Source organism: Bos indicus x Bos taurus, chromosome 10, assembly GCF_003369695.1.
Source record: "Bos indicus x Bos taurus breed Angus x Brahman F1 hybrid chromosome 10, Bos_hybrid_MaternalHap_v2.0, whole genome shotgun sequence".
Lineage (NCBI taxonomy): Eukaryota > Metazoa > Chordata > Mammalia > Artiodactyla > Bovidae > Bos > Bos indicus x Bos taurus.
Window position 1 is genome coordinate 59,172,066 of NC_040085.1, and position 21,018 is coordinate 59,193,083.

Here is a 21,018-nt window from a genome sequence, read left to right on the forward strand (position 1 = left end):
ACTAGAAAACTCAGATCTGTCAGACTGCCCCTGTGACGAGCGCCTGGCCTCCGCTGGACAAGCCCCATCTTGGCCAAGAGGCACCGCTGGGGCCAGGCTGGGGTGCGGAGAACACACCTGGCCGGTTGAGAAGGAAAGTGGCACACCAGCATCCCAGAGCCCCATGCCAGGCCCATGCAGAAGGTATAGCACTCGGTTTCTGCCAGACATAAGTTCCCCAATCACTTTGAAAGCTGAGCTAGGACAGTGAGGACAGGGCAAGAGCCTGAGAATCACTGCCACCCTGTCTGGACTTCTGGCTCTGTTCTGGGGCCAAGCTAATCAGCCTTCTCCTGCCTCTGCTAATTCTCACATAATCCGGGGTTCCACCTCACCATCACTGTTATGGAAGTCAAATAAGCCATGCAGAGACCTAGCACAAGGCCAGGCAGGTAATAACAATCATTGTGTCTTTACATGCATGGTCACATTTAATCTCCAGGTGGTTAAAGAGACTGAGGTGAAGAAGGTTCATTTCCACAAAGTCACTCACTAGGAGTGAGTGGACCCAGGGTCCCAAAGCTCATGCCCTGTGGCTCTACGCCACAGTAAACTTTGGCTGTTGCTATCATTGTTGTTAAGGTTCCTACTGTTACAAGATATCTTTGTTGTAGCTGCAGTGGAAACCAATAACAGAGGACAATCCCAATAAGTTACCTCCAAGACAGCTGGAGAGGAGTGACTGATTTCAGCAATGATTTTCTATTATTGCTCTACTTGAGGGAAAATTAGACTGAACGACTAAATCTAAGCACCGAGGGTCAGTCTTAGCCCTAAGGCAGGCCTGCCGAGAGAATGCTTAATGTCTGGAATTATGAGTGTAAAAGAAGGAAGAAACCACTATGGGAAACTAGAAGAAAGAACACCAAAAAACAGCAGGGAAGAGGTCCCAGGTGCCGTGGCTGGGCCCTGGGCACTGACTTGTAGCAGAAGTTAGCATTGTGCTTGTAGAACCGGCAGAGGTTCCCATCATCGGGGGGCGTGGCGCAGAAGAAGATGGTAGGTGACAGATTGTATCGGCCAATCTTGCAGAACTCATCAGTTTCTCGAGGAGCACCAGGCTCGATGGCGACACGATCACCTGGTGGAAAACAAACATACAAACAAACAAACAGAGGGGCAGAGATGCTGGTAAGAGTCATGTGCTCACAGGTAAATGCCAACAGGGGGATCTGGCCAAATGAGCCTCCCTCCCCACTGGGGACCCAGGGTAGTCCAGGAAAGCCCAGCCTGTTAGTGTCTCCAAGGGAAATACCAAAGGCAGCACACACACTCTGGAAGAAAATGACCAGTCCACTTCTCCACAGGATGGTTTGCCTTGCCTGCCCTTTTTTCAACTCATGGGATAAGTCCTCCAGTTCCATAGCCACTTCCCAGCTTATGAAACATAACTAGTCCCAGCAAGCCAGGTTTTGTTCCCATCTCAAACTGGTGCAGAAGAGGTAGCTAGTGTGTGGAATTTGCAGAGTTTTTTCTTCCCTGTTTTGATAATATGCTGACAGGAGTCATAATGATGGCACATCTTGTGTTCAGTCTCCTAGACAATAACTGATTCCTGGTTAGTAGAACCACTAAGGCAAATGACCCATAGAGGCTTCAGACTCTACATCAGAGAAACACTAAGGCTTGTGAACAGCCGGCTCTACTGTACTTCTACTCCATGTCTCACTACGTCCACTTGGAAACCCAGCCTTAGACTGGCTCTTCTAACTTCTTAGTATGAAAAATTTCAAACATACAACAAAGTCATAGGACTTACCCCATGAGTTGAAAAACATACAGCAAAGTTGAAAGAACTGTATGATGAACACCCAGACGTTCTCTACTTGTTTCTTCAATTAACATTTAGCTACATTGATTTTATCACATATCCATCTCATTTATCTCTCTCTCTTCCACCCATCAATCCACCTTCTTTTCGAATGCATTTCAAAGTAGGCTGCACATTCAAGTACATATCACTCAGCTTCATATCATTAGACTGTAGCTTGCATATCATAACTACAGTTCAATACTTGTTTATGGTATCTTGTTAAGGTAAAATTTAGATGCTGACAAAATGCAGACATGTACTTAGCTTCTTCAGGGCTAGTGGATCCCTCCTGGTGCAGCCAGGCTCAGAGGGCCTTGTAACTAACACAGGACGACACCTCCTGAGAACTCTCTCCTTCCCAGAGAGAATCTGTTGTTTCCAGGCTATGAGGTGGGCTCACCAGGAAAAGAAGGTTAAAGCCACAGCTGGCTATTCCAAGACAGCTTGGATTTAATTCACTGTGTTGGGGAACATCGCAATCTGCCGTAGCTGAGAATTCCGCCTGAATTAAGCAAATTCCCAGGTAGCTCAGTGATAAAGAATCTACCTGCCAAGTAGACTTGGACTCGATCCCTGGATCAGGAAAATCCCCTAAAGAAGGAAATGACAACCCACTCTAGAATTCTTGCCTGGAAAAATCCCATGGACAGAGGAGCCTCATAGCCTACAGTCCATGGAATCGCAAAGTCAGATACAACTTAGTGACTTAACTATAGCAACAACAAAACATTGATGGTTTCCAAGCCATCCAGTAAAATCAATGCTGCATGGAAGGCCCTGGTTCTCAGTGTGTATAGATATTCTGTGGTTCCTGTGGCTGCAACATCTTCCCCTCCCCTTTACCTGGCTTATTTCTTACTTGTCTTCAGGTGTTGAATTAATTTTCTCTTCCTCAGATGAGCCAGGGTTCTGGAGAGTAGTCTACACTGATCACACCCTGTATTCTCCTCTGCTGTCCTCAACACAATTTTGATTAATTAACTGTCTGTCCCAGTTGCCTTCCCCTGTGTAAAATCCAAGTATGTAGAGATTGAGACTGTCTTGTTCACTGCTGTGTCCCCAGTGTTTACCAGAGGGCCTGGCCCTGAAAAATCACACAGAAATATATGTGCTGAATGAATAAACAAATCCATTGGCGAAAGGGCTTTGCTGACCTGGTTGTAGGTGCCTGACCAATGATCCCACTTTTACGACTGTTCCTGAAGCTTCATGCCCCAGCACCATTGGCTTTTTCACAACAAAATCTCCAATTCGACCATGCTGCCAGTAATGGACATCTGAGCCACAAATTCCAACAGAATGCATCTTCAGAAGCACCTCTGGTAAGAGAAAGGAGAAGGAGAAAACAAGTGAGGAAGGGAAGGACCCCTCTATCTCTCTGAGGTGTTTTTCCTCTGGACAAATGAGAGGGTTTGGTTTCAAGGTCAGGTATAAAACTTAGATCACAGAGGAAAACAAGCTAAAAAGCAGCTTGACTAAGTCTTACAAGGCAAGAAAGCTTCCAAACAGCAAAATAACTGCATGTGAGGGCTAATTCTATGCATCAGCTTGGCTTGGCTATGGTGCCCAGCTGTTTGGTTAAATGCTCGATGTTGCTGGGAAGTTACTTTTTTGATGTGATTAACATTTAAGCACATCCATGTTCACTGCAGTATTATTTACAATAGTCAAGTTATGGAAACAATCTAAGTGTCCATTGATGGAGGAATGGACAAAGAAAAGGTGGTGTTATATATACAATGGAATATTATTCGGCCATTAAAAAAGGAAATCTTGCCATTTGCAACAACATGAATGGACCTTGAGGGCATTATGCTAAGTGAAATAAGTCAGAGAAAGACAAATACCATATGATTTCACTTAAATGCAGAATCTAAAACCAAACCAAAACAAAAACCTACCAAACTCAGATACAGAAAATGGATTGGTGGTTGCCAGAGGCAAGGAGTGGAAGGTGGGTGAAATGGGCGAAGGGGGTCAAAGGGAACAAACTTCTCCTTATAAAATAAATATCAATAAGTCTGGGGAGGTAATGTACAGAATGGTGACTGTATTTATAATACCGTGTTACATATGTCAAAGTTCCTGAGAGAACAGATCTTAAAAAAGTTCTCATCACAAGAAAAAAAAACTGTACAATAGTTATTTGCAATGACAGATGTTAACTAGACATTGTGGTGATCACTTCACAGTATATACAGATATTAAATCATCATGTTCACCTGAAGCTAACATAATGCTGTGTGTAAATTATATAATACTTTAATAAAACAAACATTTAAACCAGTATATTTTGAGTAAAGCAAATTATTCTCCATAATGTGGATAAACCTTCTCCAATCAATTGAAGGCCTTAAAAAAGTCTGAGGTTTCCTGAAGGAGATGGAATTCTCCTTAACTTAACTTACCTGAATTTTCAGCCTGCTGGTTATCCCTACAGATTTCAGTCTAGGCAGCTCCTCTGTCTCTGTTTCTCTCTATATAATAAAGCTAATATAAATAATAATGTCTCTCAGTTCTATTTCCCTGGAGAACTCTAATACACCAAATAAAAGGTGTTAGTAGGAAGAAGTGTGTCAACTACCTAAGAGGAAAAAAAACCTGTTTTTTGAGGAGATAACTGTTTCCAGACAACTAATATGCTATGCTTGAGTCTTGAGCTTCCCAGGTGGTGCCTCAGTGATAATGAACCTGTCTGCCAATGTAGGAGATGGAGATGTGGGTTTGATCTCTGGGCTGGGAAAATCCCCTGGAATAGGAAATGGCAACCCACTCCAGTATTCTTGCCTGGGAAATCCCATGGACAGAGGAGCCTGGTGGGCTACAGTCCATGGGGTTGCAAAGAGTCCATCACAGCTTAGCGACTGAGCATGCATGCCTGATTCTTATCTATCATGAGAAGGAGGCTGGTACGATTCAGGCTTGGCAATACTTTGTGTGCTATCAGGCTGAGTTCTTCATGCTTGTTTTGTTCAAAAGTGCAGCTTTAATTTAAACCATCCAAAGACTTCAACTGGCATTTCTCCTTCACAGGTTTGAATATAGTGAGATTTGGTGATATTGTTGTTGTCAGTTTTCCAAGTTTAAAATAATGATTGAACTGAGCCCCTTTGCTGAAATAAATCCTAAAGGATTACTGGCCTAGTGTGACTGAGTTTACCACATTACAAAGTATCTCCCTGAGAAAAAGCTCTGCCCTAGGAAGACAAAGAGACCAGAGCTCTGCTCCGCACTCGGATGTTTTACACATTGCCCTTGTCACAAACCACGGGAGATCCACCAGGTGTGGCTCCGTAGAACTTCCTCGTCCTTGGTGAACAGGGTAAGAAGTTGCAGGGCACATCCTGAGATCAAACTTAGGGAAAAGTCATTTGAGTCATGAAAATTATCTAGGAGTTTCCTCTCTTGAAGTTAGCAATTTATAACATGAGATTACATTTGAGATGCTAGAATGCTAGCTGAAATTTACCATCATTTCCCTTTTCAACTCAAGGGTGGCAAGGGATAAGAAAATGAGAGAAGCATGCTGCAGAGAGAAACTGAAAAGCTTCCTTTGGGTCCAGAGAAACCCTTTTCTTTTCTTTTTTTTTTTTTTTGCCACCTCTGGAATCCACACTAACTTTTCAGAACACAATGAAGTGCCCTTTCACTTCTCTGAATATCATATCTCGGTAGATACACTTGAGCCTTAAATATACATTACTTGCTTAACACTGATAGAAACAGCTATTATCTGTCTTCTTAGTGCGGGCGAGAGGAGCTACCCCACGTCCGAGGTCAGGGGCAGAAGCCGGGAGGACCCCATGCCCGAGGGGAGGCGGCCAAGAGGAGTTACCCCACGTCCGAGGTCAGGGGTGGCAGCCAAGAGGAGCTACCCCGCATCCTAGGTCAGGGGCTGCGGCCGACAGGAGCTACCCCACGCCTAAGGCCAGGGAGGAGCAACCCCACCTCCAAGGAGTGGTGGCTGCACGGGCACAGGGGGCCTAGAGAGCTATTCCACATTCAAGGTCAGAAGGGGCAGCATGAGGAGGTACCCCTCGGCCAAGGTAAGGAGCAGCGGCTGCGCTTTGCTGGAGCAGCCATGAAGAGATACCCCACGTCCAAGGTAAGAGAAACCCAAGTAAGACGGTAGATGTTGCAAGAGGGCATCAGAGGGCAGACACACTGAAACCATACTCAAAGAAAACTAGTCAATCTAACCACACTAGGACCACAGCCTTGTCTAACTCAATGAAACTAAGCCATGCCCGTGGGGCCACCCAAGACGGACGGGTCATGGTGGAGAGGTGGAGAAGGGAATGGCAAACCACTTCAGTATTCTTGCCTTGAGAACCCCATGAACAGTTTAAAAAGGCAAAATGATAGGGTACTGAAAGAGGAATTCCCCAGGTCAGTAGGTGCCCAATATGCTACTGGAGATTAGTGGAGAAGTAACTCCAGAAAGAATGAAAGGATGGAGCCAAAGCAAAAACAATACCCAGTTGTGGATGTGACTGGTGATAGAAGCAAGGTCCGATGCTGTAAAGAGCAATATTGCATAGGAATCTGGAATGTCAGGTCCATGAATCAAGGCAAATTGGAAGTGGTCAAACAAGAGATGGCAAGAGTGAATGTCGACATTCTAGGAATCAGCGAACTGAAATGGACTGGAATGGGTGAATTTAACTCATATGACCATTATATCTACTACTGCGGGCAGGAATCCCTCAGAAGAAATGGAGTAGCAATCATGGTCAACAAAAGAGTTCGAAATGCAGTACTTGGATGTAATCTCAAAAACGACAGAATGATCTCTGTTCGTTTCCAAGGCAAACCATTCAATATCACAGTAATCCAAGCCTATGCCCCAACCAATAACGCTGAAGAAGCTGAAGTTGAACAGTTCTATGAAGACCTACAAGACCTTTTAGAACTAACACCCCAAAAAAGATGTCCTTTTCATTATAGGGAACTGGAATGCAAAAGTAGGAAGTCAAGAAACACCTGGAGTAACAGGCAAATTTGGCCTTGGAATACAGAATGAAGCAGGGCAAAGACTAATAGAGTTTTTCCAAGAAAATGCACTGGTCATAACAAACACCCTCTTCCAACAACACAAGAGAAGACTCTATACATGGACATCACCAGATGGTCAACACCAAAATCAGATTGATTATATTCTTTGCACCCAAAGATGGAGAATCTCTATACAGTCAGCAAAAACAAGACCAGGAGCTGACTGTGGCTCAGATCATGAACTCCTTATTGCCAAATTCAAACTGAAATTGAAGAAAGTAGGGAAAACCACTAGACCATTCAGGTGTGACCTAAATCAAATCCCTTATAATTATACAGTGGAAGTGAGAAGTAGATTTAAGGGTCTAGATCTGATAGATAGAGTGCCTGATGAACTATGGACTGAGGTTCGTGACGCTGTACAGGAGACAGGGATCAAGACCATCCCCATGGAAAAGAAATGCAAAAAAGCAATTTTTTGGCTGTCTGGGGAGGCCTTACAAATAGCTGTGAAAAGAAGAGAAGCGAAAAGCAAAGGAGAAAAGGAAAGATATAAGCATCTGAATGCAGAGTTCCAAAGAATAACAAGAAGAGATAAGAAAGCCTTCCTCAGCAATCAATGCAAAGAAATAGAGGAAAACAACAGAATGGGAAAGACTAGAGATATCTTTAAGAAAATTAGAGATACCAAAGGAACATTTCATGCAAAGATGGGCTCGATAAAGGACAGAAATGGTATGGACCTAAAAGAAGCAGAAGATATTAAGAAGAGGTGGTAAGAATACACAGAAGAACTGTACAAAAAAGATCTTCACGGCCCAGATAATCACGATGGTGTGATTACTCATCTAGAGCCAGATATCCTGGAATGTGAAGTCAAGTGGGCCTTAGAAAGCATCACTACGAACAAAGCTAGTGGAGGTGATGGAATTCCAGTTGAGCTATTTCAAATCCTGAAAGATGATGCTGTGAAAGTGCTGCACTCAATATGCCAGCACATTTGGAAAACTCAGCAGTGGCCACAGGACTGGAAAAGGTCAATTTTAATTCCAATCCTAAAGAAAGGCAGTGCCAAAGAATGCTCAAACTACTGCAGAATTGCACTCATCTCACACGCTAGTAAAGTAATGCTCAAAATTCTCCAAGCCAGGCTTGAGCAATATGTGAACCGTGAAATTCCAGATGTTCAAGCTGGTTTTAGAAAAGGCAGAGGAACCAGAGATCAAATTGCCAACACACTCTGGATCATTGAAAAAGCAAGAGAGTTCCAGAAAAACATCTATTTCTGCTTTATTGACTATGCCAAAGCCTTTGACTGTGTGGATCACAATAAACTGTGGAAAATTCTGAAAGAGATGGGAATACCAGACCACCTGACCTGCCTCTCGAGAAATCTGTATGCAGGTCAGGAAGCAACAGTTAGAACTGGACATGGAACAACAGACTGGTTCCAAATAGGAAAAGGAGTACGTCAAGGCTGTATATTGTCATCCTGCTTATTTAACTTATATGCAGAGTACATCATGAGAAATGCTGGGCTGGAAGAAGCACAAGCTGGAATCAAGATTGCCAGGAGAAATATCAATAACCTCAGATATGCAGATGACACCACCCTTATGGCAGAAAGTGAAGAGGAACTAAAAAGCCTCTTGATGAAAGTGAAAGAGGAGAGTGAAAAAGTTGGCTTAAAGCTCAACATTCAGAAAACGAAGATCATGGCATCTGGTCCCATCACTTCATGGGAAATAGATGGGGAAACAGTGGAAACAGTGTCAGACTTTATTTTTCTGGGCTCCAAAATCACTGCAGATGGTGACTGCAGCCATGAAATTAAAAGACGCTTACTCCTTGGAAGAAAAATTATGACCAACCTAGACAGCATATTGAAAAGCAGAGACATTACTTTGCCAACAAAGGTCCATCTAGTTAAGGCTATGGTTTTTCCTGTGGTCATGTATGGATGTGAGAGTTGGACTGTAAAGAAAGCTGAGCACCGAAGAATTGATGCTTTTGAACTGTGGTGTTGGAAAAGACTCTTGAGAGTCCCTTGGACTGCAAGGAGATCCAACCAGTCCATTCTGAAGGAGATCAGCCCTGGGATTTCTTTGGAAAGAATGATGCTTCCTTCATTCACAAAGGAATGATCCAGTACTTTGGCCACCTCATGCGAAGAGTTGACTCATTGGAAAAGACCCCGATGCTGGGAGGGATTGGGGGCAGGAGGAGAAGGGGACGACAGAGGATGAGATGGCTGGATGGCATCACTGACTCGATGGACGTGAGTGTGAGTGAACTCCGGGAGTTGGTAATGGACAGGGAGGCCTGGCGTGCTGCGATTCATGGGGTCGCAAAGAGTTGGACACGACTGAGCGACTGAACTGAACTGAACTATTGCTATAAATCAGTAACCCAATTGACCTTTGAGTAACAAAACCCCAGAGGCTCCAGGAAAGCTGCCTTCAGTCTGATGTTCACACAGAAGCTACAGTTCTGGGTGAGGCAGGGAAGCATGCACCCAACTCATCAAGGATAGAAATTGCCCCTTGCCACCTGCCTCACTTCCTGCTGCGGGACCCCAGGGATGAAAGGAATTGGGAAACTGTCAGTTGGAAGCTGCCACAGCTAGGAGGGTGGCATGAGCTCCCCAGGTAGAGACATCACCCTGGGAAATGTGCGGGTCAGCTCGGCTGGGCAGGTTTGGCCAGAAGGAATGGAGCAAAGGTGGCAGGAACCCTGCCCCAGTGTGCTCACCCACTTCCTGCTCCTGTTTGATTAGGGTAGTAGGGAAGGGCTCTATGCAGCTCGTCCCACCCCCAGTGGAGAGAACAGCCTGGTCTTTGGAGACTGTCCTGGACGTCCCCTTTTGTATTTACAAGATTACGATCTAAAGACTCACGCCTTTCCAAAGTTTGGAGTTAGGACATGGGTTGGCCATCCAAATGGCAGTTTATAGAGGACAGAGTAACCTAATTCTGTCATTAGTTCAAAAGAGGGACAATTTTGCCTTTGTCCATAACCTGAAGAATTTTATGTTAAATTCTCTGGGACAAGTCAGCAGTTTGATACAGTAAGTCCTCTGGTTCTATCACTGTTTCTTTTATTTCATGTAGCAGCCGATTGAATCTATCTAGCCATACTGTGGACAATAGAACTAGGTTGAAAGCCTAAGAAAAGCATAGTTTTCTTTAAATTAATTACTTTAATTGGAGGATAATTACTTTACAATATTGTGATGGTTTTTGTCATTCACTGACATGAATCAGCCATGGGTGCCCATGTACACCCCCATCCTGAATCCTCCTCCTATCTCCTTTTTATGGAGGTTTTTAAGTAACAAACAGTAGGAAAAGAGGGAGAAAGGAACAGCATATGTGTGTCTCCGGGGTAAACAACAAGAAACAATAAAAGACAAGTCGAATATTCCACGGACCTACCATTTGGGCCTGGTTCAGGGATAGGATAGTTTTCCTAAAGGAAACAAAATAGAAAAATAATTTAGCATGTACAACAACTTTACCTTATGAACATTTCAAAGTTTCATTCAAATATTTCTTCTTATAATTAACACAGATTCAGACCATACCGCTGCTGGGTGGATGTCGGAGGGGTTATCCTGAATCCTGCTGACTCCAACTGCTGACCTCACCCAGCCCACTGGTGAAATGTGCCATGGACCAAGGAAAAGTACACAACTTGCATACCCTGGCAGAAAGGATACTTCTGGGTCTCTAATATGGGGTGTGGATAATACATTCTTACTTAGTTTTCTTTGGTCTGGCGAACTTGTACTGGGAAAGGATGAGGTGTTTCCAGCAGTGGCACAGGAAGGCTTTTGTCTCTGGACATGTTGGAAACTGTGTGTGCTCCGCTCATTCACATCAGTGCACAGACTAACGCTTGGTACTCTCTTTCAAAACCTCCCACTGGAGTTTTAGTTTGGGGGGACACAGAGGACCTGCATTTTGCACACGCTCACTGGGTTAAAAAGCAATCTGATGGTCACAGCTATTTATGATGAGGATAATGATAATTTACCGAGCTTTTTTTCCCACTGCCAACTAGCTAGGAAGTTCCTAATGACAAGGTAGAAGGACAGTGAGTGGCCAAATCCAAATGTTCATTTTATTAATTCTTTGAAGGCAGCCAAGCAAGAAGAGGGAGAAGGGATACAAATAAACCATTCACTGGACATACCATGTGCCAGACAGTCTACTGGGCTTTACATACATCCTGGCACATGGCCCATCACTTGCAGATGGGAAACCTGAGACTAGCAAGTTAAAAAAACCTGATCAAGGTCACAGGACCAGAATGGACAAACCAGGTCTAACCCCAGGTGTGTCCGACTTCCAAGCCTGCCTCATTGCATCTCATTGCACCCTCAAAGTGGAATTTGCCTTTTCTCCTCTAGGGGTGATGTAAGGAGCAATCAGATAATGAGAATTTTGGAACTGGGGCCAATGCAGAGTGCTCTAGAAGGAAGCATGGCTCAAAGCTTGCCTCCTTCACAAAGCCTCCTCCAGATGCTTTTATGGGAGCAATAAGTAATCCTAGTGCTATTTTGATTGGAGAAGGAAATGGCAACCCACTCCAGTGTTCTTGCCTCGAGAATCCCAGGGACAGGGGAGCCTGGTGGGCTACCATCTATGGGGTCGCACAGAGTCGGACATGACTGAAGCGACTTAGCAGCAGCAGCACTATTTTGCTAACATGATAAGAACCTTGTTGCCAAAGACTATGCCTTCAATCTCTGGCACCAGATACAGTGCTCTGCGCCAAACCTGGGAGGCTTGGTACTTGTTAAATAATCACTCTCCATAACAGTATTTCCACAGAAAGTCTGAGGTTCTTGCTCATCCAAGATTATCAGCCTTTTCTGTTATAACAGCTCAATGCTTATTTGAACTCCCTGTTTCCCGTGAATCAAAAGATCAAAGGGTTAACGCTCATGCTCATTAGTTAACACTGACCAACTTCTCTGTGTCAAGTCCTGTGTCAGGTGCTGCTCATGCATCACCTCAGCTCATCCCCAGGACAACCCTATGTAATGCCTTTATTATTATCCCATTTTTGGTCTATGATGAGGGTGAGGAACAGGGAGATTTGGCCATCTCTTCATAGTAACAATAAGGTAGTAAATGATGGAGCTGCACCCAAAGTAGCTTGATGGGGGGACAAGAGGCAGTTTTTTCATCTCAATACATTTGGAATGAAGAGAGGAAAGGAGAGAGGAGAGAAGAGAGGGAGGGAAGAAAGCCATCTAGAAACAGGCAACTCCAGATAGCTGGCTGTCACCAAAATCTTTCTCAAAGTTGCTGGTCCCACATCTGACATTATACAGCATCAGAGACTGCTGTGTAAGGTTATGTTTCTGTTATACGGAATGAAAATTTAAATTACATGCTAAAATGAAACTAAGACTAAGTAAGGCTTTTTATTTCAAACATGGAACTGCACTCTCCCCATCCCCACCCATCCCCTACCCCCACAACCCCCTAAGGTGCTAGTAGGCAACTTTCCAGGCACTGGGAATTTGGGATGGAAAGATGGTAAGATCCAAACTCAAAGCAACAGTTAGGAGCACCAAGTTGCCCTTGGGTCACCAGAGATTACTGTAACTGGGAGTTAACAGAGCTCACAAACTTTGGTCTTACCACATGGGCAAAGCTGCAGTGTCTCTCCTGGACACTAGAGGGTGCTGTGCCGATAACCTGTTTTTTCCTTAGTAGCAGAACAGACATGGGGAACTTAAATACCCGTCCCTGAAAATCATGTCTTTTTCTGTTCTCTTTCTTGCTGAGTCTAAAGACTCTTACAGCTCAGTTTGGCTCTCCTCTCTCTTCTCTGCAGGAGACATGCCACCTGAGCACAAGACCATGTTAAGATCAGTCCTTAAATTTGTAAATATTATCCTAAGCATAGCTGCAGGGCTCACAATGTTTTCAAAAGTTATGGTTATTAAAAAAAATCTTGCTTTTCATTTATGGTTGGTTCCTTGGTATGATGTTGGCTAAATCCTGTTTACTTAATCTCCTTTTCTGTCTCATATTACGGTGGTGATATTCATTTATCCTATTTCTCATGTATCAAAATTTCTTAGCTCCTCTGAGATCTTATAATTTCACTTTTAACCCCCTGGCCCCTTTCTTCATTCCCAAAGGTTTGTCATCACACATATTCAAAGTCTCTTGAACAGGATTTCTTATTTTTCTGTGAGTGATAGTAACCAAGGGATAGAGAGGAGTTGAGTAACACTCTTTACTGAGTTATGTAAGTTTTACAGCATTTTCACTTTGAGTCCCTTCTATGCCCTTCAGGTCTTCCTCCTCCACCACCACCACAAATAAATCATGTAAATACTTCAGGAAGAACTCTGTGGGAACACAGAATCATCTCAGGGGAATCTCACATCCTAAATGTTATCTTGCCTTTCCTAAATATATTTTCTCAAATTAGCTTAAATATATATTCCCTGAATATGCCCTATTGGCCCCCTTTCCTCAACTTCCAGTTGTCCATCTGAGTATGTCTTGCCTGGATGGTAGCAATGGTCTCAAGATGAGGAGAAATTAGGAGAAAATGCCCTCCCCCTCCTCCAGCCAACATGACTCTGGAATCACCTATCTGTTGAAACACAGGTTCCCCTCCAGGAGCTGTGTGTCCTTGGGGCAGTTACATAAGGTCGTTGGACTTTGAATCTTCTTCCTCTAACGAAGATAATCATAAAAGAGAGAGCCCTTGGGAATTCCTCAGTAGTCCACTGGCTCCAAACTCTCTCTGCCAAGAGCCTGGGTTCAATCGCTGGTCGGGGAACTAGGATGTCACTAGCTGTGCAGCTCAGCCAAAAAGAAAAAAAAAAAAGAGTGCCTGACTCGTAGTAAATGTTAGCTCTTATTACAAAAGAAATAAAATCAAAATCCTTTCTGTAAAATCAGCTCACAACGTGGTTGAACCAGCTCTAGACAACCGTGTCCTTTTTCTTTTGAAAGGGTAACTTTTAAAACTATTTTGGAGAAAAGTTGTATGTCTCTTGTTTCTCAGGTCAACATTAAGGGAACTAGACTGCTTCTGAAAAGGCTGGAATTTAGGAGAAAAGTCAAGTAGGATTCCAGCATTTTTTAGGCTTGATTCTAACAGTTGAGTGTAAAGACCGTGACCCCTGCCTCAGAGTAAGGGACAAAGGGCACGGCTGGGAGAAAGCGGCCATTCTCGCCCCCTGGTCCTTGCAGCCCACCTTTGCCGCCTGCGCTACTTGCCAGGTCTCCTGTCAACCTGCTGGCTGGCTGCCCTGCACCCTTAAGGAGACCAGAGCAGAAAATCTTATTTTTGTTTCCCTCACTCCTCAACTTTCCCCCTCCCCTGAGGGCTTGAAGGGTGTTTTGAGGGTATGAGGAAAATTCAAAGGTTTTCCATTTATCCTAAGAGGCTTTGTTCTAGCCGACACTGGTCCTGGCAAACTCGAGGTCAAAGTAGAAGGGTCAGACATTCTCGCAAAGTTCACTGAGCGGGTCTCCAGCCTCCAGCCCAGGCTCTCTGGGCTCCAACCAGTCTTCTGCCGATAACAATCTTTCTAAATTGCAAATTCATTTAAAGTGCCCAGTGGCCCTGCAAAATCCTAAACCCCCTCATTTTGCAAGCTATTTACCTCCTTGCAAGCCTCCTGCAATTTCCAAACCACCCCACACTCACTCCCTCACCTCAAGGGGGCCATTTCTCCACTTGTCAATCCCCTTTCTTCTTCCTTGAGATCCCACAGGAGGTGAGAAGTGAGGGGAAGGGAGTTACCTGGAATGGCTTCCTAATTCCTGTGGGAACTCAGGGAGATTTGAGGTTTGGATGTATAAAGATTGCAGTGTCAGGGACATCCAGGTGAGGTTGTCCAATAGAAGGTTGTAACCCTGGGACTGGCTCGGATGAATCACGAACATGGAGAGAAACAATCACCTCCTGCAAAAAAGACTCTTCTCTATCCCCACCACCCTTCCTCTCCTGAGCTTCCGCAGCACCTAATTGAATCCATACATGATGGTTAAAAGATTCTCAGCAGTGATAAACTTTAAAAAAATTCCTCCCTATTCAAAACGTATGGACATAACTACGCATGAACCTATTAGGTGGTTCTTTATTTACTGATTAAGTGCTCGTTGCGTTCAGGTCTAGGTAACCGAACATTAACATTTCTAAAAAATTATTGAGCTGAATATCACTTCACAAAATTTGACCATAGTTTCTCCAATAATTAGTGTTCTTCATGTAAATCTAGTTTGGGGAAAATCGCCAGCTTTAACAGCCACACTAAAAGACTTATGAAGTGGACATCAATGTTATATATGAGTATACACTTCTCCTCAATTTCTCTGTCATGCAGTTTTGAAAGAAATTTACCCCACACCCACCCATAATTCTAGTGTTCCTATCAGAACAGGGTTACTTTTACCAGGTCTGTTAGTAGCGCCAGGATGTATAATATAAAATGTTAAAATCCTGTTTGTGGTATTGTTTACTGCTCCTCCTGCTTTTAGGGGAAAATGTCAGCTTTGTACTTCCTGGCCTTTTGCATTTGGCCTTTGGCACTGCCCTTCTATGGCATCTGTTGGCACAGATGGCAGTATTTGCTGGATTTAATTGCCTGTTGTTATCTGGTTTTGTTTTGTTTTGTTGTTGGAACATAATTAAGATAAAAAAGAAAGGAGTTATTTCTTTGGCCTATTTGTTACTACCTCATTTTCCTGTTTTCTGAAGGAGTTTTAGATTCGGCTTCAACTGCCTCTGACTGATAAGTCTAGCTCAGGTATTAAAGGGTTAAGCAGCCTCGTTTCCTCACTCACAGTAATCTCCCAGTTTAGCCCAGCTGTTCCTTAAAGCCTTTCGGGGCCCTTTAATTTAATCCTATAGAAGCAGGCAGCTCAGCCTACTGGTGGCAAAACCAGGGAGAGAGACCTGACATTTAGGATCACCCCAGCTGCTGTGTGATCATACCCCCCTCTTTCTACAATCCTCTCCTCCCCAACCAAAATCTTAACAGCAAAGTGTATATGCAAGAAAGGGACCCCTTGAATGTGTATTACAGACTCAGAATTATCTCACTTTTTAAAATATCATTATAGATTCAAAGGAATTCTTTGGACATCAGATATAATACATTTCCTCACAGAGCAAAAACTAAGAAATATCTTCATGGTACTCTGATTAACGTTTAAACTTGATGCCAATGCACTATTTTCTCTGCCCTTTATAATTAAACAACATCAACCCGTCGCTCTGAAATGATTATTTCCCCTTAACCAGTTCTCTCTTCATACAGCTATCATAAAACAAAAACATCTGACTACATCCCCTCCACCAGGTGGGGGCTGTGCTGTTCTTGTTTTCCCTGTCCCCAGGCTCCTGCCTGAAATCTGAAAGAACCGGTAGGTAAGAATAAGGGAGATAACGTGTTCTCAGCATGGTCGATGGACTGCTGCTGATAGGTGATGCAATATGTACAGAAATTATTGGCAGGGGCATTTAGAGATGTTTACAGCATTTTGACATTGCTGCAACATCCAAATGCAGTGATACAAACATATTGATCCATGACCAATTGGAAACAAAACTAAATTGGTGCTTTATCTCAGACAGTTTGGGAAACACAAACTATTTAAATTCTCCAATGCATGAAAGTGAAAAGTGAAAGTGAAGTCGCTCAGTCGTGTCCGACTCCTAGCGGCTCCATGGACTGCAGCCTACCAGGCTCCTCCGTCTATGGGATTTTCCAAGCAAGAGTACTGGAGTGGGGTGCCATTGCCTTCTCCAACTATTTAAATAACTTCCCTCAAATAGCTTCTTCGGGGAAAAACTAATTAGACTATTTCATATCCCAATTCCATGAAATAATAATTCAGAGAAAGAATTCTGTAAGGGAGCAGAATTCACCATCCCAAAATATGTCTCTTAGGCATATTAATTATTTTAAGCTGGTTATTTTTGAATACGTTCTGAAAACCCAAGTGACACATTTGTAAGGAAAATCTCCATTTATAAGGGTGTCTTCCTCAATGTACCAAATAGAGGAAGATGACCAAATCTCTCGAAACTCGTCAGTGGAGAAGGCAATGACTTAAATCTGTATAACAACCTTACCCTTGTTTTCTGAGCTTTCCCTGGCAACCTCCCATAACTGACTCTCCCCACCCTCAACATCTTTTCTCTTTAGCTGTAGATGGTATTCAAGGTGAGGGCTTTGGCCATTTTGGCAAGTTTCTCAGTTTTCCTGGGTCTCTCTCATGTATGCATATTTAATAAAATTTTGTTTGGTTTTCTCCTATCTCATGTCAAGGTCCTATCTCAGACCAGCCAGAAGAACCTAGAAGGGTACAGGAAAATTTCTTGCTCTCCAATGCTATCTAATTCTCACACAACTCAGAGGTGAGTACTACTACCATCCCCATTATAAAGACAGGAAATTGAAATGGAAAGTAATCTGTTAAGTCACACAACCAGAAGCAGTAGAGCTGCTGGCCACTCTGGCCCCTACTTGGCTTGTGATCTCATTACTGTCTCCATTTGAAGAGGACCTCAGCGAGCTGACAGTGTTTGCTGATAAGCTGTTTGTGCATCAGCTTGGTCACCTCTTCCATTGTTTCTTTCAAGTCCACATGTTCTCTATTTAAAATGCTAGGGGTAAGGAAGAGTGAAGGAGTGAACATCCTAAGTCCTCATTATAAGGAATTATAAAGAAACCGGCAAACTCTCAGTGTATATATGTGTACACACTCCTACTCTGATTTACCACCCAACTTACAAATGCCCCAGAGCCCAAACCACAGTGCAGGCCCAAGTCCCCTGGCCAAGGAGCACTGACTCCTCCCTTGCTGTGACTGTGGTGATCACTAGTTACCTAATAGTGAAGGGGTTTAATTTTTCCTTCCCTGCAGCCACAGCTTGGAGAAAGAAAAGGGAATCCTGCATTTTTCATAGGCAGTTTAGAGGAAGGCTGGGTATCAGGTTTCCTTCCTGGTAGGCAGGCCACAAGTTTCAAGTGGCTGCTGAGATGTCTACTCCCAACTCAACCCCAAAACACTTAGCCTATCTGCTTTAAGGGGGTGCAAGGGCAGAGATATCCCACCAGTTGGCTCCCTATGGAGGTGCTGGGCGACACGCATGCTCAGGAGGGAGTGGTGAGGGCCAGAAGGGTCTGTGTTAGGTTGCAAGTGTTTGGAGAAGGAAATGGCAACTCACTCCAGTATTCCTGCCTGGAGAATCCCATGGACAGAGGAATCTGGGAGGTTCTCAGAGACACTAAAAGGTCCTGTCCCAGAGACATCTTAAATTCAAACCAAACTTACCATTTTAATCTACTCTCTTTTGTCCAGTAAATGAACCCCATCACCTCCAAGAGTTGGGGTCTTCCTGAATCCACCCTGAAGCCTTTCACCCAGTGAGTGTACCAACCCCACCACCACAGGCTACATTCTTCAGCCTATCACATTCTCATCTCTTTCGGATACACTCACTCCATCCCAGCCCCTAATTTGGGCAGTGGGTGGCTTCTAAGGCACAGTTGATAAAACCAATTTTAGGTGAGCCTCCCCACCCTCTTCTATGTTCAATGCTTAGTTCTACAGAGCCATATAAACAGTCTGGCTGAGCAGTGGGAGAGCCTGAGTTTAGGAATTAAGGCAACGGAGAGCCTGGGGGTGTAATTACAGTTCTGCTTATTATTAGGTACACTGACTTTCCTTAAGGCAGGCCCTGATCATTCAGTGCCTGTGTGATAAGCTTCGTCATTTGTGTCCGACTCTCTGCAACCTAATGGACTATAGCCCACCAGGCTCCTCTGTCCATGGGGATTCTCCAAGCAAGAATACTGGAGTGGGTTGCCATGCCCTCCTCCAGGGCATCTTCCTGACCCAGGGATTCAATCTATGTCTCTTATGTCTCCTGCCTTGGCAGGGGGGTTCTTTACCACTGGCGCCACCTGGGAAGCCCGAGCATTCGGTACACCACATATTTATAAGACCAGAAAAGAGGACACAAAATTTTGTCCTGCTCTTAGTTTGTACTTGCTTTTCCACTTGCCTGAATGTCCCCTAGTTTCCGTCCTCAAGTAGCATCCATCTCCTCTAGGGTCTCTTCCCTGGGCTAAAGGCCCCTGTGAGGCCTTTACTCTCTGTGGCCTCCAGCAAAGTCCTCACACTTGTATCGTTTAGTGCATCTGAGTGTCTAGAGCAGCTTGGGTGTCAGGGCTGTGTCCTCCTCCTCCTCTCTGAGCCCCCAGCCCAATGTATGGCACACAGCAGGCTCCCTCTCATCCAGTAAATGTTTGTAGATGCAGGGCTGAGTTTGACATCACTCTGTAAGCTGTGTATAGCTGTACCACTTTCCTTTCTTCATAATACCATCTGGTGTCTGCAGCAATAAGAACTAACAGTGACACTTTAATTCAGGATCTTGGCTGGAGGCTCCAAGGGGAGTAGAAGGAGCACTGGAATAAGTGTCTGAAACTCTGGGTTATTCTGGGCTCTCTTAACTAATGAAGCCTGTCACCTTGGGGATGGCACTTCCCTCAACTGAGTTGGCTCTGGGCAGGCACATTCTGGGGTCCACAGACCTCTAGAGGATCTATGAAGGAGGGCCATAAAGGAAGTCCATGAACTCTGAAATTGCTGCCAAACTCAATCTGTTTGCATCCTATGGGGAGAGAAACCATAGATTATCAAATAGTCAAGAACTACTTGACTAGAGCTGGATAATTTTCCAAGTCTCTCCAATTTAGATCCTGGTGCATGTTCTCTCTGAGGGGGAAGGAAGTGCTAGGGAATAGGTGAGATGGCTGGCACAGGACCCCTCCCACATACCAACTGCCCAGGCCCATTTGAGATGGACTTTGTCAAAGGAGCCCTGGCACAACTACAAGCCTGACTCCGCAGCTCCCAGAACTTTGGTCCCATGAGTCAGGGAGCAGAGGCAGGGTCTGGGGTGCAGGAGACACATACATATTGCTCTTAAAGGGACAAGGGAGAAGGAACGGGAAGGAAAATGGCTGAAACATAAACCACGTGTGGACTAAGAGAGGTAAGGAGGAAAGGCGCTTTAGAGACATGAAGACTATCAAGATCCATAAATTTGGCACAGGCATGGTGAACACCAAGAGTCCTGGAGATGGAGATCTGTGCTGACACTAAACGTGGAAGAAGCTGGCACTTTCGGAGTATCTATTAGGTGCTAGGAATTCTGCTGATCTAATAATCCTGCAAAGGGTGTGTGATCAGCCCCAAGCAAGAAAGATTAAATACGAGTACCACAGCTTTTAAATGTCTGACTCTTCTTTCTGCCTGCACTGTCTAACCAGAAAAGAAGCCCAGCACGTGTCCTAAATGAGGCAGCCTGTCTGATATCACTTCTGCAAAATGCAATGACAAGGGGCAGGACTATGAATCCGAAGCTGGCAAAGAAGGGAGAGGGCTTCAATCATTTTGCAACCTTCCTGGGCTCTGGCCACGTGCCGGCCACGGGGCTAGGTTCCGGGAGGGACGTTACAAGAACCCTGCTCACCGCACCTTAGAACGAACGGCCAACTGTCCCCCCTCCCCCCAACATGGTAACCAGCTCGATCGCCGGGCCAGGACGCGCAGTGTGGGGCCCGCACCGCGCTGGAATTGGCGAGCTGAGACCGCGGCTGGGCTTGGAGGCGAGTAGGGCAGGAACAGGCTAGTCTTCCCACTCCCGATTCAGTTTTACCAAGCGCAAGTCTCCGGGTCCGTGCACCACCAGGGAGAGGTTCTCGGGCTTGGCCGCCGCCATGTCTGTCGCTCTCTCCCTCTCGGGTCGGGGCCGCTGTCCGCAGCTGGTGAGGTGGCTTGGTTGGCGGCCCCTTGGAGGGTTGGGGGTGAGGGGCGGGAGGCTGGGCTTTGACTGGGAGCGCGCGCCGAGCTCCGGGCGGGGCCTCCTTGTCCCTGACAGCCGGGGCGGGGCTAGCGGAGAGGGGCGGGGCTAGCCTTCCCCAGGGCTAGCCGGGGGCGGGAGTGGGGAGGGGGAGCGGGTGGGGGGAGGGTGCGAAGAAAGTTAGAGAGTGAAGGGAGAGGGTAGGGAAGGGAGAGGGAGAGGTAGGAAGGGGGTGGGGAGGGGTGAAGAAGACCAACCCAGCTCCACCTGCAGTGCACAGTTGGTCTGTCTCACATCCAAGGGGA

The 21,018-nt window shown here is 45.0% G+C and overlaps 1 protein-coding gene across 1 annotated transcript in view; it reads right to left on the reverse strand.

The window, feature by feature from the left end:
* SORD (sorbitol dehydrogenase) overlaps positions 1–20,804 on the reverse strand; it is a 35,449-nt gene extending 14,645 nt beyond the window's left edge. The window contains exons 1-4 of the mRNA XM_027554119.1: positions 20,570–20,804; positions 10,282–10,315; positions 3,007–3,171; positions 961–1,120 (exon numbers count right to left, since the gene is read on the reverse strand). Of these exons, the coding sequence (XP_027409920.1) occupies positions 961–1,120; positions 3,007–3,171; positions 10,282–10,315; positions 20,570–20,632 (422 nt within the window). The 5' untranslated portion in view covers positions 20,633–20,804. The remainder of the gene's footprint in view (positions 1–960; positions 1,121–3,006; positions 3,172–10,281; positions 10,316–20,569) is intronic.
* Between the last annotated feature and the right edge of the window lie 214 nt (positions 20,805–21,018).